Below are 16,461 nucleotides of genomic sequence, written 5' to 3' on the forward strand. Positions count from 1 at the left end.
TGCATTTCTCTGATGATTAGTGATGTTGAGCATCTTTTCATATGCCTGTTGGCCATCTGTGTATCTTCTTTGGAAAAATGTCTATTCAGCTCTTCTGCCTATTTTTTAATCAGATTGTTTGCAAAACCTCTGCTCTTCACCACCATGCTGTGCTTGGTCTTTCCATTTCTATCTTGGTCTCATAGACTGGGAAATGTATATAATAACCCATTTGGAACTGTAATTGGTTTCCTTGATCTTCTTGGGTATGTCAGATGGCTCCTTACCTAGAGGTGCCTTTGTCATTTCACTAGGGTTTAGTGGGCAGTGCTGGGAGCTAACTTGACTTTCATTTATTGGATACAAATGTTTCCTCCTGGAAGAGGAGACTCAACAGTGGTGTGACCACAGACGGAAGCCCAGGAAGGGGTCTCTGGGCCTGCCCGCCATTGTGAGCAGCACAGATATAAGGGGAACAGAGACCCACCCTACTCAGGGCAGCAGCCCCACCCTGTTGTCACCCCTTCTGTGTCTGACCTTTGGCAGGTTGATTAAAGGCAGCCCCTTCCTTCTGTACGTAAAGCACTCTTGAACGTATCTTGGAAGGTCACCCGTCTCAAGGTCAAACAGTAGACCTACACATTAAAGAGAGATTCTGTTCCACAGAGCAAAGCTGTGTTGTAAACGGTCTCATTTTGCTTCTGACAGGTGCTGCCTCTTACAGTCTCAGACAAAGCATTTTTGTTGTTCTTCATTTTTATTTGGTTTGGATGGTTATTTCTTGGAGGAAGGGGCTGAGGGAAATAAAGGAGAGTTGGGGGGACTGGGGAAGAAGCAGCAGGCACCCCATACATTTGTTCAATAAATATTGAGTATCTCGCTTGAGCCCCGCTCCTGCAGTGACAGAAACAGCCAGAGCTCCTGCCCCACACAGCTGCTGTGTTTGGGGAAGACAGAAGCTACTCAGATAGTCTAACAAACTGAATGTGCAGCTAAGCCAAGCACCATTAGGGAGAAGTGTGCAGTGCTGTCCACGCCCGTACTTTGGGGATGTGGCCTGGACAGCATCTGGAAAGACTTCCGTGAGCAGGTGCCCCTGCAGCTGGGGTCTGCAGGTTGAGTGAGAGGTAACTGGGTGCAGGTGAGAGGGCCACAACGGGGTGAGAACAGGGTTCAAGATGGCCCCAGGGGTGATGGGGCCCAACCATCCAGGCCCCCTGGGCCATGTTAGCGTTTGCCACTGCCTGTTGGGAAATGGGACACCACTGAAAGGTCTTAAGCAGGAGCATGACAGGATCAAATTTACATTTTGAAAAGATCTTCCCTTTCCAGAGGGCTAGAGGGGAAAATTCGAGTAGCATCTGATCTTTACTATTTCCCAGGGACCTTTCAAGGGTCCAGCGGGAGCAGGAATGGGGTAAAGGGGCCTTTGCCCTGCCACCATACAAGCTGAGCAGGACCCAGCCCGGCTGAGCTCCCACCCACCCTGCACGCACCACACACAGGTGGACTCTTTTGGGAGATGTTGCCACCTGGCAATCCAGTGTCTCCAGCTGTGCCAGGACCTCCAGAGGCTTCCAGGATGGGCAGTGGGAGCGGGGGGAGCAGGCCAGAGAGGCCCTAGATAAAGGGGTGGGGGCCAGGCACCATGCTAGGCATGGGAGGGGGCAATGGAGGCGAGCAGGAGGCACTGACCTTGTTCTCTAGGAGCCCAGAGGCTGAGCTCAGCCTGAGGCACATCCTCCTGGGAACCTTGGCAGCAGATGAGACAAAGTGGGGCCACTAGTGAGCATCCTGCCCGGGATGCCTCTTAGGGTCAGAGGATATGACTGGGTGCATCTAATGTACTATTTCCCAAATGTCTTGTTTCCAAAACACTAGGCCTACAGGGTGGTCGAGAAAAGGTTCCCTGATAACTCAGTGTGAGGCCTGCTCTGGCGGGTGCCCCTCCTGGAGACTCACGGGACTCAGGAGCTCTGGGAGGGCCTCCTCCTCGCAGACCAGTTGATTCGTGTAACTCATTATTTCCCTACTAGTGTTGTAAAGAACAAGATTTGGGAAAAGCTGCCGCGTGATACAGCAAAGAGAATAAAAGCTTTGAACACGGGTCCTGAATTCACTACTTCTTTGCTTTGAATCCTTGCGCAAGTTCTTTTTAATCATTCGGAGCCTATTTGCCCTCTCGCACGGGGATCCGAATGCCTGCCTTGTGCCAGCCCAGCTGTCTCTGTGCCCCGTAGAGCCTAGCTCTCTGCCACCTCCATGGGCCCATGTGGAGCAGAGCAGGTAACCGAGGGCTGGGTGACTGGCTCTGTGTTGGTGCAGGATTCAAGTGTTTTATGGTGTTGTTATTCTCTCGAGATGGGGAAGGCCATCCACATAAACAGGTTCCTAGCCGGATGCACCCTGAAGCCTGACAGCTCTGGGAGGATGGACAGCCTCTGACCACAAGGGAGAAAGTCTGGTGGAGGCAGGTGGAGGTGGCAAGTTGGTTCTGTGATTTCTTTAATGGGGGAGTCTGGGGCAAGCCATGGGGAGGAGCAGAGGCTGCTTCTCTCTCTGTGGCTCAGAAAACTGATCCAAGGCTTGAGAATAGGCACTCTGTTTTGTTTGTTTGTTTAATAGAGTAAGTAACACATTTATTTTTTTGTCCAGCTTGATGGAGTTATAATTGACAAAATTGTAAGCTATTTAAAGTGTACCATGTGATGATTTGATATACATATCTGTTGTGAAAGGATTCCCCCATCGAGGTAACACATCCATCACCTCACATATTTACCTTTGTTTTGAGAACATTTAAGTTTGCTTTCCTAGCAAATTTCAATTATACAATGCAGTGTTGCCAACATTGGTTACCATGTTATACGTCAGATACTCAGACTGTGTTCATCTTCTAACTGAAAGTTTGTATGTACCCTTTTACCAACCGCTCCCTATCTCCCCCACCCCCAGCCCCTGGCAACCACTTTCCCACTCTCTATGATTTAGACTTTTTTTTTTTAATTCCATATATAAGTGATACCATGCAGTATTTGTCCTTCTGTGACTGCCTTATTTCACTTAGCATAATGCCCTCAAAGTCCATCCATGTTGTCACAGATTTTCTTCTTTTTTAAGGCTGAATAATATTCTAATGTGTTTGTGTGTGTGTGGATGTATATGCATACATATATAGCACATTTTCTTGATCCAGTCATCCATTGATGACACTTGGGTTGTTTCCCTCTTTTGGCTATTGTGAATAATGCTGCCATGAACTTAGGGGTGCAGATAGCTCTTCAAGATCATGGTTGCAGCTCCTTTGGATGTAAATCCAGAAGGGAATTGCTGGATCATATGGTAGTTCTATTTTTAATTTTTTGAAGAACCTCTATACTGTTTTCCATAGCAGCTGCACCAGTTTACATTCCCACCAACAGTGCACAGAGTTCCCTTTTCTCCACAGCCTCGCCAACACTTGTTCTTTCTTGACTTTCTGACAGGAGCCGTTCTAACAGGCGGGAGGTGGTAGCTCACTGTGGTTTTGATTTGCATTTCCCTGATGCTTAGTGATACTGAACACCTTTTCGGGTCGCCTTTGGCCATTAAGCACCCTTTTTTGATAAAGGCTTTTGCTTCTATCTATTTTTAAGTATTAGGATTCTCCTACTTTGCTTAAATATGTAAACACAACGATTGTGTAATTTCTTTTTTCTGAGCTCCAAACAAATGTGGGAGATTAAGCCTGGCCCCCGGGGACTCATGGTGGGCAGGCAGACAGATGGGAGCTGAGGAAGGGGTCGCCAGGAGGAGGCCTGGGCCGGTGAGGAACTGAAGGCCTTAGGAGACAGTTCGGGCCTGAGGTCCTCTCTGCCTTGTCTTCAAGGGAGCATGGCTTTTCTTTCAGCTCAGAGACAAGCTACTTCCCAGCAGGCTTGGGAGAAGAAAGGGCTCTGTAGGTCTCATCAATCAATTTCATGTCATTTTCAGCCAGTACTTCAAGACCCATAATTTCATATGCTTACCCTTTGTGTAAGGAAGTTTATTTCCTACATTCCACCAGGGTAACCCCAAGGCCATCAGCTGCTCTGCATCACTGAGCGGGGGTGGCACCAAGTCCTCCAAGAGTCAGGGTCACCTTCTCGGACCCCCAGGACCAGAGTAGGATTGGCCCCTGTGCAGAGCCAGCCAGCTGGGGAGCAGGGAGCTCTTCGTTCCAGCCAGCAGATGGGCTGCCACATTTGCCCTCAGTAATACCACCCACATTTTAATTGATCAGTTAGAACATTGGGCTTAAGGTCATGTGTCTGGATGCATCTGCTAAAAAGGAAGAGAAGAGGAGAAAAATCATGACATGAAAAGTCAAAAAAGCACTTGGCAGACAGGAGTAGCCAAACCCACAGAGTTAGGTCTTGCCCCACATTACCCTCTAGCCACAGCCGGACCAGGAGAGGGAGGGAGAACAGGAATCTGGGTCTGCGCTGCCTCGTGGAAAGCAAACCCCCTTCAGCGTCTCAGCAGAAGGAACCGGCCAGGACGGAAGGCCTGGGTTACTCACCAGAGCGTTGACACAGGCATTTGCTGGTTGATGGGGACATTTGGGCTTTTGCTTGTTTGTGACAGACGGCATAATAATCTCCTCAGCAGAGTGGGCTGCATTTCAAAGTGCTTCCACAAACCGTTCTGAGACTCTGCTGGAAGCTACTTGGGAGGTCCTGGGTTTTCTTCCCATTAGCCGGTCTGAATTGTTGGGAGCAATGGTCTCTTCCCTCCCTCGGTGTCTCCTTCTTGCCAGTCATGCCCTCTGCTCTGTGCTGTGATCCAGCCTCCGTGTAATAAACGAATGCCTCTCAGCATCCAGCTCTGCACTTCAGGAAAACACTAGCTCGGAGCCAGCCCCGAGTGGGAGGCTACATTTGGGGCCGGGGGAGCTGCCTGGGGCTGTGGGAGATCATAAAGGGGCTCCTGGCCACCTCTTAGGGGGGCTCCTCTTCTCACTCTGCTGCCCCTTCCTCACAGCCTTCCCCTGTGGGCACTTTTCTGAGCTTATTTTCTATAAATCTGGGGTTTTGTTTGAGGCATAACTGACCATGTGACCTCCCACCCTCCAGTTTCTCGCCCAGTTAAAGCTCATGGACTACAGCCTTCTGGTGGGAATCCACGACGTGGAGCGAGCCGAACAGGAAGAGGTGGAGTGTGAAGAGAACGAAGGGGAGGAGGAGGGGGAGAGTGATGGCACCCACCCCGTGGGAACCCCTCCGGACAGCCCCGGAAATACGCTCAACAGCTCCCCGCCCTTGGCTCCCGGGGAGTTTGATCCAAACATCGATGTTTATGGAATTAAATGCCATGAAAGTAAGCTGAGTTACTATCAGTTCTTTCTACCTATGAAGTGGTTTGATTTCTGCACTGCCATCTACCCGTAATCATAACCCCAGTTAAAAGCATGCTGCCCGTAAGACTCATTCTCCAGAGTCCCAATAAATTGGTTTGGGGACAAGAGTCTGTTAAAGGTAACTGTAATTTCTGGTTTTTGAAGTGTAATGTAAAGAGGTCCTTCAGTTTCATGATGTTGAGAGAATAGAGCAAAACCACAAAACTATTTTCTATATACAACACACTTATATACATATAGATAACATATGTCAAAAGCATTTTTGTTTCTTAGCTCTCTCGCTTTTTTGTGGATCTAAAGTGTCACGGATCTGTCCTGAGCCAGCTGTACATGGTCCCCTGCAAACCCCCGTGGACCTCATGTGGGGCAGGCATCTCATCTACAGTCCTTTCTTCCCAAGAGCACTGAAGGCGGCCCGGGGTGGGGATGACACTCTGCTGTGCCGCTCTGGCTGTCCTCTGCTGTTCCCCTCGTTAAGGGGTCTGTGGCCCCCTTCTCTAGGGTGGGACCCATCTTAATCCTCAATATCTGGGCAGTTGCATATTTGAAGGAATATTACATTCTGCCATAGCTACTTATACATGAAAAAAAAACAAAATATTTTAGAGATATGATAAAAGCAGTTGGGTTTTTTGAGTAATAAAAACTGTAGTTTATCATTATTTAAAAAAATCTCTGATATATCAGCCAAGTGAGCTTGAGTTGTGCTTTTTATTTTACTCACCAAAATTGTTTCTTCAACAGAGAAAATTATAACAATTTATAACAATGAGTCAAATGTGCCTTGCTTATTGTTCATAAGTGAAACAGCATCATTGTGGAAATATTTAGAAAATAGATATTGTAGATGATATCTGCCTTATCCACTTCTGATATGATAATATCCTATGCGAATCCAGTGAACAGTGGCATCTAATAGTAGAAAAGGATTAAGGAGCATAATTACTTCTACTTGTTTCATGGAATATTTTTAAAATAGCATTTTTCTTTACATCCAAGCAATACACAGTCATTAAAGAAAATGCAGATTAACAAAAAATAAAAAGTCTCACCCTTAGACCTCCACTGTGAATGTCCTGGGGTTCTGTTCTTTTTCTCTTACTTTTAAAGTTGAGAGGGAGCTGGGCACGGGACAGAAGCTGTTTCATAGGGAAATGCAGGAGCTGTGTGGCTTTCTGTTTCCCACTCCCTCAGTCCCCATCCTACTGAAGCCTGCCCCGCCCCCCACCATGTCCGGTCCCCTCTTCCTTCCTCGGGCAGCAGCGTGTGCCCTCCCAGGTCTTGCCACGTGTGCCACAATCGTTGCTCTCATCCCTCTACAGACTCGCCGAGGAAAGAGGTGTACTTCATGGCAATTATCGACATCCTGACTCATTATGATGCGAAAAAGAAAGCGGCCCACGCAGCCAAGACTGTTAAACACGGCGTAAGTATCTGCCGGCTCGTCCCCTCTGCTCCTGGGCCCTCGACCGGGTCTGCGGTGCCGGGGCCAGCGCAGGTCTGCCTTTCCCGCAGCCGCTCAGAGTCCTGCAGTGGCTCTTGTTCCTGCGGGGCCCGTGTTCTGAGCGCGAGGTTCAGGGCCACGAATGCCGACACCAGCCTGCTCCCACCGCGCACCCCAGGCTTTTGGCAAGTCACTGGAACTCACACACTGGGGACAGGAATAGACACGTGCATCCCTAGAATATCATACATGTTCTTTTTTGAAAACTATTTCAAAGATAAAAGTGCTGAAGATAGTTAAGTGTTTAAGATGAACTATGCAGAAGTGAAGCACTGTTCTCTGCTTCAGGCACTTCCGAAATCTGCAGTATTACGTTTCTTTTCACACAATGAATTATATTCTTCCTATTGCAGAAATCTTTTGAGTGCAAGGTCACAGTTTAATAGTATGAATTCTTCGCCTTTGTTGTGCTTGCTCGGAACTGTCGCTGCTCCAGGCATCTGTTAACCAGTCAACTCCCTATGACAAGCCTGTGAGGGACACAAGTGTTGCCCTGTTTATCAGTTGAAGAAGCTAAGGAGAGGAGCTGCAGTGGTCACTTGCGGGGGTCGCATCACTAGGAAGTGGTAGAGATGGGATCACTCCCCGGAACCAGGCCCGGCCCCCTGCCCAACTGACCTTCACAAGGCATGGGGTACCCATTATGCTTATATCATAGGGCTCCCTTTAGGCTTTCCTGATGCGCTGAACAAGCCACAGAGCCCATCCTACAGAGGTGGACCTGGTCCCTGGTTTGTTCACACTGGAAGGAGAGGTACCTCCCAGCAGAGTGTAGAGCTAACCAAGATACACCAGAACATCCACCTCTATTACAGGCTCTTTTGCTCTATTTTAAAATCAAACAGGCTGTCATCCCAGCAGTGGAACCATCCAAAACCATATTCCATTTGCCACAGAAATACTTCAGGCACATCCTCCACAGTGACTTAGGGCGTCCCTGCTGTGTGCAGAGCACGGCCCGAGACCTTGCCTGGCCGCGGACGCTGTTGAGAGGGGCGTCCACAGGAGCTCTCGCCCGGCAGCTGGTGTCGCCACCTTCTGGATACCATTCATAAACTGTGTGCGTGCCAGCTGCACCATCCCCTTTCGCTGATCTGGGTCCAGTCCAGGGGCTTGGGGAGGGGCTCTAAAAGGCCCTGTGGTCATTCTGATGCTCACCTCAGCTTGGAAACGTGCATATACCGCAAAGACAGAGCTGGGTGGGAAGCCCTGTTTCATCTCTCCCAGCTGTGTGACCTTGAGGGGACATTTTGGAGCCTCAGTTACCCCAGCTGATAAAGGGGTCCTAAAGCCTTGCTGATAGGGTTTGTAGGGAGATACATGAGGTGAACAGGCTGAACACGGGGGAGACCCCTTGTGTTTGTTCCCATCCCCCTTCAAACCCGCTGTAATATTCCATACCGTAGGGAGCTGGAATGTACCATGCCAAACATGACTCCACCTTAGTCTCCTGTGAGCTGCCCGCTCAGCTCTATATTGTGCCGCCTGGGCCCAGATCATGGGGCTGTTTGCAAGAACAAGACATCACTCTTGGCGAAGGCAGGCTGTGTTGAGCTGCTGCTGGGAACCATTCTCTGTCTTCGAGGCCTGGGCTCCTCCATGGAGACCCCAGTGGCCCAGGCCAGGCATGGAAATTACAGGATCCCTGGTGGGCACGGTTGTCTAAAAATAACACCTGGTGACTTAGTACAACGCTGGGCTTGCCCTTTGCAGCTCAGGAAGCTGGCCAGTAACGACTCGGAGTCTGCTTGCCAGCGCTGTGCCTCTCTAATAGGAAATCCCCCGCTGGGCCTCTGCGAGGGGCCCGGCTTCCTGGCTGCAAGCAGGTCTCTGTGAAGGGAAACAATGGCCCCCTGTGCCCTGTGCTGAGGGAAGCCCGCCCCGGACCCTCTGGGGAGAGGCACGCAGCTGTGTTGTGTCTCACCCAGTTACGGTGCCAGGAGAGAGCCCAGGCAGCTGACATGGAACTCACTGCTGCTCTTGTCACCCCTCATTTCTGAGCACGCAAGTGCTTACCCCAGTCCTGAAGAATGAACACGATCCTTATGTTATCGTCATCAGGGTTTCCCTTTAGCCAGATGCCACGTCTGTACATTTCCAAGGTATCCCCAATCTGCTTCCTTGAAAAACAGTATTGTCCCCATGGCTTCGACTGTGGGCTACACAGGTGTCACCGTTGGACAGGAACGTCCCAAACATGGCTGGTTGGATTTTGGTTTTAAAGGTGCAGCAGGCGCAGTGTGTGGTAACAGCGTCTGTTGCTCCTACAGCTCGGCCTCATTTCCACACACAGACTCCTAAGAACCTTGGTTATTCAGACACAATATCCAAGATGCTTTGAGTTATATTTTAAGAGCAGAGGCTGCACAGATTTGAAATTATTAGCTTTACATTCAGCTGTAATCAGAAACTGCTGTACCTCTCGCGTAGTAATTATATCAATCTTCTTCTCCTTTAAAACTGCCCAGGCTGGTGCGGAGATCTCGACCGTGAACCCGGAACAGTATTCAAAGCGCTTTTTGGACTTTATTGGCCACATCTTGACGTAACCTCCTGCACGGCCTTGGACAGACACGAGTATGGGAAGGACAGAGGTGGCTTCGGTGTGGGACAAACAAGAACCACACTCAGTGAAGCCCCTCCTTGTGTACATCTGCAGGCCACGATGACTGATCCGGGGGCTACTTGCTTTAACAGCTACCTGATATTTCCCAGCATTGTTCTAGCTATTTCTGACTTGTGTGTGTATGTGTGTGTGTGAGAGAGAAAGCGAGCGAGCGTGCGCATCTTTAAAATTAATTAATTAATTAATGAAAACGGATCAGCTTCAGTCAGAGTGGGTTTGGGCAACAATCCTCTGATTCCAGCTGTGGACAAATGAATGAGTGAATGAGTGAGCACATGCAAGGGGGAGGGGGAGAAGGAAATGCATGTCAGCCCAACCATGTTGGCATCATCACACGATAAACTGTGGATCAGTTTATTTTCTGGAGTTGAAAGATGTGAGACAGTATTCATAATAATAATGAAGATAATAATAATGATGATAATAATAATGATGGTGATTAAAAGAAAAAAAACTTACCGCGAATGTTACACTTCCATCACGCACGCTGACACTCCTTACTAGTTGTACCCCAAGACCTGGCACTGGACCGCAGAGCGCTGTCCTCTCCAGCGTGTCCTGCTTCAGGGTTCTGCCTCCGCTCTGTGTCAGGACTCCTGGTGTCCGGGGACAAACGCCCCTCCTCCAGCAAGAAGCTGATGCCCCTGGTGACCTTCTCTGTACATTTTCACCTCAGTAAATATGTCCAGGAAAACTGCTTACTTCTCTTTCCTTGCCTGGAGCTTCTTCACTGTTATACTCTTATGTTGCAATATAGGAATTAATGCTACAAAATAAAAATAAAGCTTACCCGAAAAGTGCATAGTTTTGGGCAATGGTATCTACATCTCCCATGGTGGGAAGGTGAGCAGAGCATTAGAACTCTCGATTCTCCTGTTACTGATTGCAAATCTGACTTAGAAGACGTTGATGTTAACCATTGTTTCAACAGTGGTATTCTGTTATGAATTATCCCTTAACTGAAGCCCTCAATTTTACTGTTTACATTATTAGGAAAACAGGGATATTTTTGAATCTAAAAATTTAATGTACAGCATGTGATTTTTGAAGTTTACATGTAAAGTCATTTTACAGTGTAGGTGAAATAATGTTTGTCATATTTTGAAATGTATCCGCAGTCATGTTTTGGGGTGAATGTTTTATTCAGAGTCCATGGTAGGCAGTCTTTTACAATAAAAGGAAAAGGGTTTTGTTTCCTCCAGATGTACATTTATCAACCTAATGATTTTTTAAAAAAAATGTTTAACCCAAATCTGGTTATGTAAGTTCATTGCCCTAAACTGTGCTGATTGTGTTTAATCAAGTTATAAATTTCCCACATCGATCATGTATTTACCAACTTTCCAGCATTTTCTGAAAGGCGTCGAGCTAAAATGTTAGACTTGCTTAGAGTAGGTTATCAACTTATACACTGTGCTAAAGCTGTGCCTTTGAAATTCTTTGTTTAAAACACGAGATGATTTTTGTAGGCAGTTTCAGAAAAGAAAAAAAATCCACCCTTCAATAATTACTTATAACTCAACCGATTCCCCCGCCATACTGCCTCTTCCAGCAGCTTTCCTTCAGGGCTGTCAAGACTGCCGTGTGCCTGAGGTATGCAGGTTTACTTCAGAAAACACGAGATGGTACCCAACGCGTCACCTTTGGAAGCCAGCGGCAATGCCATTCTGTTACTATCCACTGACTTCCCACAGATTTGTTATCCTCAACAGAGGATGTAACACCACCTTGCCATGGTTGTCCGAATCTGGATTTTAGACATTTCAATTAATTGAGACTGTGATTTGGTTCTTCCTTCCCATCATGCATTCTGGCATCAAGTCCCTTTCAGTGTTCTGAAGTTAGACTGAAGTTTCTTTGACCCAAGACTACAAAGGTGAGACCCTGAAGTAAAGACAAGGTACATGTACATTATCTGAGTAACCATTTCCTTTGTGGCCAATCTGTGTATGCTTTTAGAAGTTTACAAGATGCTTTATTTTTGTCTGTAACAATCTCTGTCATTCATTTCTGTCGATAAAGTATTGGGACAGAATGAGGAAGTTTGCTTTGTATCTCCTAGTGCTAACAACACACTCCAGTCATGAGCCGGGCTTTACAAAATAAAGCACTTTGATGACTCACAAGTGGATCCTTTGTTCCTCTCTCTCAATTGTGCTTCTCTCTGTTACAATAATAAGAGTATCTATTAATATAAGAGTATCTTTAGCTGAGCCTTGAAGAAGTAAAAGTAAAATTCAGTCTTTTCACTAACTAGAGCTTTGCCTTCAACCTGTGAACTATGTTATTAGTAAATACAGTCATGTGCCACCCAATGACATTTCAGTCAAGGACGGACCACGTATACAATGGTGGTCCCATAAGATTAGTACCATACAGCCTAGGTGTGTAGTAGGCTATACCATCTAGGTTTGTGTAAGTGTTGGAGGGGAGGAAGAAATCTTCCTCCACCCTTCTAGGTTCTTCTGGTTGGTCTCAGAATTAAATTGACATGACACAGATTAAGAGGAGAAAAACAAACAAAAGTTTAATAATGTATACATCAGGGAAACCCAGGAAAACGGACTAACTCACCAAAACAGCCAAAGCCCTCACCTTAAATACCATCCTCAGCTAAAGACAAGCAAGATGTCAGGGGTGAGGCGAGTCAGGGACTTCAAAGGGAAGGAAGGCAGTTCACAGGTGAGGGAAAAGGAGCAAATGTTTGGAAAACAAGTGTTTGGTCACACAGAAACACAAGAACGCAGAGGGAACCTGACAAGCAAGCTTTTCTAGGTTGCCCCCTGTCTGCCACCTAGTTCATGTGATGCCAAGGTGATAGTTCGCTTCCTGAGACAGATTTTTTTAAATCTGAATTCTTCTAAATTCTTTCAGACAGTCAAAGGGGAGGTAACAAAAACTTTGAGCCTTTTGTTTCTTTTTTTTTTAAATTTAATTTTGAGTCTTTTTCTTAAAAGTAATCAGCCTAAATAATCCTCATGTTAAAGAGACACATTTTGGGGTGGCAAATTCTGTGTCCCTTCAGTATGCTCCTTGACGTTCACACAATAGCGAAATCACCTAAGGACGCGTTTTTACGAACGTATCCCCATCGTTAGGCAACACATGACTGTAATAGAAACTTCCGTGACAAAACTGACTTATTGCAAGATGGGCGGACAGAGAAAAGACGTCTCTTCAATGAATAAAGTTATATAATTTCATTTTAAATTTTTACTAGCCATTCTGTGTTCTGTCAGCATTTTTTGAAACTACTGAGATACCACTGATGGATAAAAGGCTTTTTTATAACCTTTCATTGTCATTGGTGCCAGGTTAGCAAACACAGTTCAGCTGTAACACTTGTTTTGAAAATGCATATTTGTTCTAATGCAATTGCTACAGTAAGGGAATAATTTGAGAATAAAGCACTTTTCACATTTGCTGTATGCACTTTCGTCCTCAAGGAACATTAGATGAACACAGAAAACTGCACCCAACTGAACTGTGCTGCATAGGAATACACAAGACACACATCCCTCAAACATCTACCAGCTATCTCACTTCAACACGTGTTAGGAGTCACGGAGTCACACTGGCCCACATCTGGAGTTACAACTTTCCATGCAACTTCAAATCACTCTCCTCTCCAGACTTAACAACAACCCAAAAACTGCAGCCTTTCCCACGCCCACTCCCACAGGCACCCCTCAAATCTTTTTCGAGGTATCCTGCCACGTTTATTGGGGTATTTATATATTTCCTGACCATTTAGCATGTTTAAAACTGTGCTACTGTTTTTATTAGGTTCTTAGATTTTTTCTAATGTATCACTGATGACGTTTTTGCGTGGTGTTCCCCTAGTCTCATTATTCCCATAAGCTCTGTGGTTTTATTGTGTGATTTTGCGCAGAGCAGGGAATTCCAGGAACGCACATGTTGCGTTACAGCAAAGCTGACTGTGGTCAGCACAAGCTTAAATTCAGATTTCTTTGTGGACAGTTGGAATATAGACGTTCATTTTCATTTTGGCTATTTAATTTCCTGGATTGAATTCACATCGGTCTCAGGAAATTGGTTATTGCTAATTCACAGAAAGATAAAAGTTGGTATGAAGCATTAATCCTTTTGGAAAGAGTGGTGAAGGTTATTAAATGCAAGAGATTAGGAACTGCATATAATGGAGCGGTAACATATATGATGTAGAAATGTATCTAGTGAAGTGGGGTAGTGAAGAGAAGGTAGGCCAACAGGTTGAATATGGAATTAAACTGGAGTTCTTAACATCAGCAGACTCTGAAGGGCTCCAGCACCACCGCACACGGCCTTCCTAGGAATTTTAAATTAGCACAAAATCAGTGGTCATAGCATGTTGTGCACATGTACGGACTTCAGCTCTCAAAATACTGCCCCCATCTCTTCCTCTCTCCCTATCTTAAATAGCATTTTTATTCAGCTCCAGTCACAGGATGTGGAGATTGCTTTGTTAAAAATATAAAAGTTACTCTCCCTGGGGCTGGCCTGGTGCGTAGTGGTTAAGTTCACAGGCTCTGCTTTGGTGGCCCGGGGTTTGCCAGTTCAGATCCCAGGCACAGACCTATGCACCGGTTATCACGCCATGCTGTGGCAGGCGTCCCACGTATAAAGTGGAGGAAGATGGGCACAGATGTTAGCTCAGGGCCAATCTTCCTCAAAAAAAACCCAAAAAAAGTCATTCTCCCTAACGGGTAGAAACCTGCTGTGCCTTTTGAATTACTATGCTCAGGAGTTTCCTGAATAGCCTTATTCAGCCTCTGGCCAGCCTTCCTTCTGTTCCTCTTCCCATCTATGGATGAACTAGTATCTTTAAACAGCATATTGAAGACGTGCTTGTGGCAAAGTGACACGGAGGACCAGTGAAGTGTCTCTGGAAAAGTAGAGTTGATGAGTTACCTAGAGCGATTATTGAGACATCCTTCATAAAAGGAAACCCTGAAGAGTAGAGTGGGTACCTTTTCATCTAAACCAAAAGTCCTTCCAGAAGTTTCGTTTAGTCTTGTTTTTGCAACTGAAAACCCTTCCAGAGGGCAGTTAAAATGCCATAGTCTAATTTTCTCTCACTCTTAAACACTTGTGTTTAGTTTAACGTCATAAGAGAAGGACAAAAGATTAGGATTTCTCAGAATCCACTGTGATATATCTGTGTTTTACAGAATCCCACACTTGTTGCTGGAAGAGGAGTCACAGATGAGGAAACCTTGGCCCCGAGAAGCTAAGGGACTTGCCCAAGGTCACATGACATTCACGGCAAAGCCAGGGCTGGAACTCAGCTCTCTGCCGCAACTGGAGGTTGAAAGCTCAATGCATGAGCGATGGCCCTAGTCCCCTCCCAGCACTCCAGGACCTCCCCACCACCCTCCCTTTGCCAAAGCTCTTCTTTTGCCAATCCCTTCAACTGCATTTGAAGAGCCCTGCCTGGCATCCACTGCCTGGATGTTAGAACAAATGTTCCACACGGTTCATTTTATGAGTCAATCTATATCATTCCATTTTCTTATCATTTTCCCTTGGGTCAACGGCTTTTTCTTACGGTTACTTGACTTTTTAGATAAAAAGTATCACTGAGCAATATAAAAATATTCCTAGATCTACTGAATGGCAGTCTCGGGAGGGTGGAACTTGGAAATCTATTATTACGTTTCCCAGATGCTTCTGATGAATGGCCCAATTTGGAAACCACTATCTTTAGTGGTTAACCCCTCCCACTGAACTGATTACTAATTTTAAATACTTTTTGTAATACGTTTCTATTCCTCTCTCTCTCTTCTCTCCTCTCTCTCTCACTTTTCTCTCTCTCCTTCTGCTCACCCCTTTTTCTGTACTCATACAAACAAGGTGGCTTCTCACTGATTAAAGCAGAGGTCAGCAAACCACAGGCTGAGGGCCAAATCTAGCCCACCACATAATTTTTGTAAATAAAGTTTTATTGAAACAAGCCACGCCCATTCCTTCATATATATTCTATGGCTGCTTTCAAGCCACAGTGGCAGAGTTAGTATTTGTGACTGAGACTTGACAGTCCACAAATCCCAAACCTTTATTATTGAGCCCTTTTCAGAGAAAGTCTGTTGATCTCTGAAACAGAAGCTCCTTTTAGTATCTCACAGTAGTTTCTGCAAAGCCAGGACATCAGCTGCAATTCCTATGTTATCCACAGAAAACTTTGACCTCCACCTGAAGACGAGATTTCTTTCATCCTTATACTAAAGTTGTTGCAACTTCATGATTTCCTCTGGGTTTTATTGAAGTTATACTGCCTTTCGAATTTGTTTTTTAGTAAATTGCTGTGGTTATCTTAAACTAACATCACAGTTACCAGTGGAGTTGACTATCCAAGAAACCCATTTATAAAAGGTTCAGAACTTTAAGTCATTTGGTCAATCAGTTTGTTGAAGTCCCATAAAAACAGATGGTTGAGTTCAACATATGTGACATTTTCTTTTCTTTCTTTTTTTTGGAGGGTGGGGAGTGCGGTGAGGAAGATTAGCCCTGTGCCAGCATCTGTTGTTAACCCTGTTCTTTTTGCTTGACGAAGACTGCCTCTGAGCCAACATCTGTGGCAATCGTCCTCTACCTTGCATGTGGGATGCCACCACAGCATGGCTTGATGAGCCGTGTGTCGGTCCATGCCCAGGATCCACCGAAGCAGACTGCACGGACCAAACACTTAGACCACTGGGCCAACCCCTGTTTTATTTTAAGAAACAACTTTAATATCTTCATACAAGCTCTTTTGATTTTTTTGGCCTCAGGGAGTATTAGTTAAGGGTTCTGTGGCAACTACTACATGCTATTTTTACTTAATTTTACCAAAGATGATAAAGGATTTGGTTGGACTGTGTTTACCCAGCGTTTTTTCCCCTGAAGCTTTGCTGTAGTCTGAGGATTAGTAACTCCCTAGCCTGTGGCTTCCATGCCTTAGAGGACCTCAGATAATTTCCCCCCAAAGTCCAGAAA

At 45.9% G+C, this 16,461-nt stretch overlaps 1 protein-coding gene across 1 annotated transcript in view; it reads left to right on the plus strand.

The window, feature by feature from the left end:
* Positions 1-11,612, plus strand: part of PIP4K2A (phosphatidylinositol-5-phosphate 4-kinase type 2 alpha) — a 164,712-nt gene extending 153,100 nt beyond the window's left edge. Inside the window, exons 8-10 of the mRNA XM_014865043.3 lie at positions 5,073-5,316; positions 6,679-6,782; positions 9,329-11,612. Of these exons, the coding sequence (XP_014720529.1) occupies positions 5,073-5,316; positions 6,679-6,782; positions 9,329-9,409 (429 nt within the window). The 3' untranslated portion in view covers positions 9,410-11,612. The remainder of the gene's footprint in view (positions 1-5,072; positions 5,317-6,678; positions 6,783-9,328) is intronic.
* The last annotated feature ends 4,849 nt before the right edge of the window (positions 11,613-16,461 follow it).

Source organism: Equus asinus, chromosome 29 (assembly GCF_041296235.1).
Source record: "Equus asinus isolate D_3611 breed Donkey chromosome 29, EquAss-T2T_v2, whole genome shotgun sequence".
Taxonomy (NCBI): Eukaryota; Metazoa; Chordata; class Mammalia; order Perissodactyla; family Equidae; genus Equus; species Equus asinus.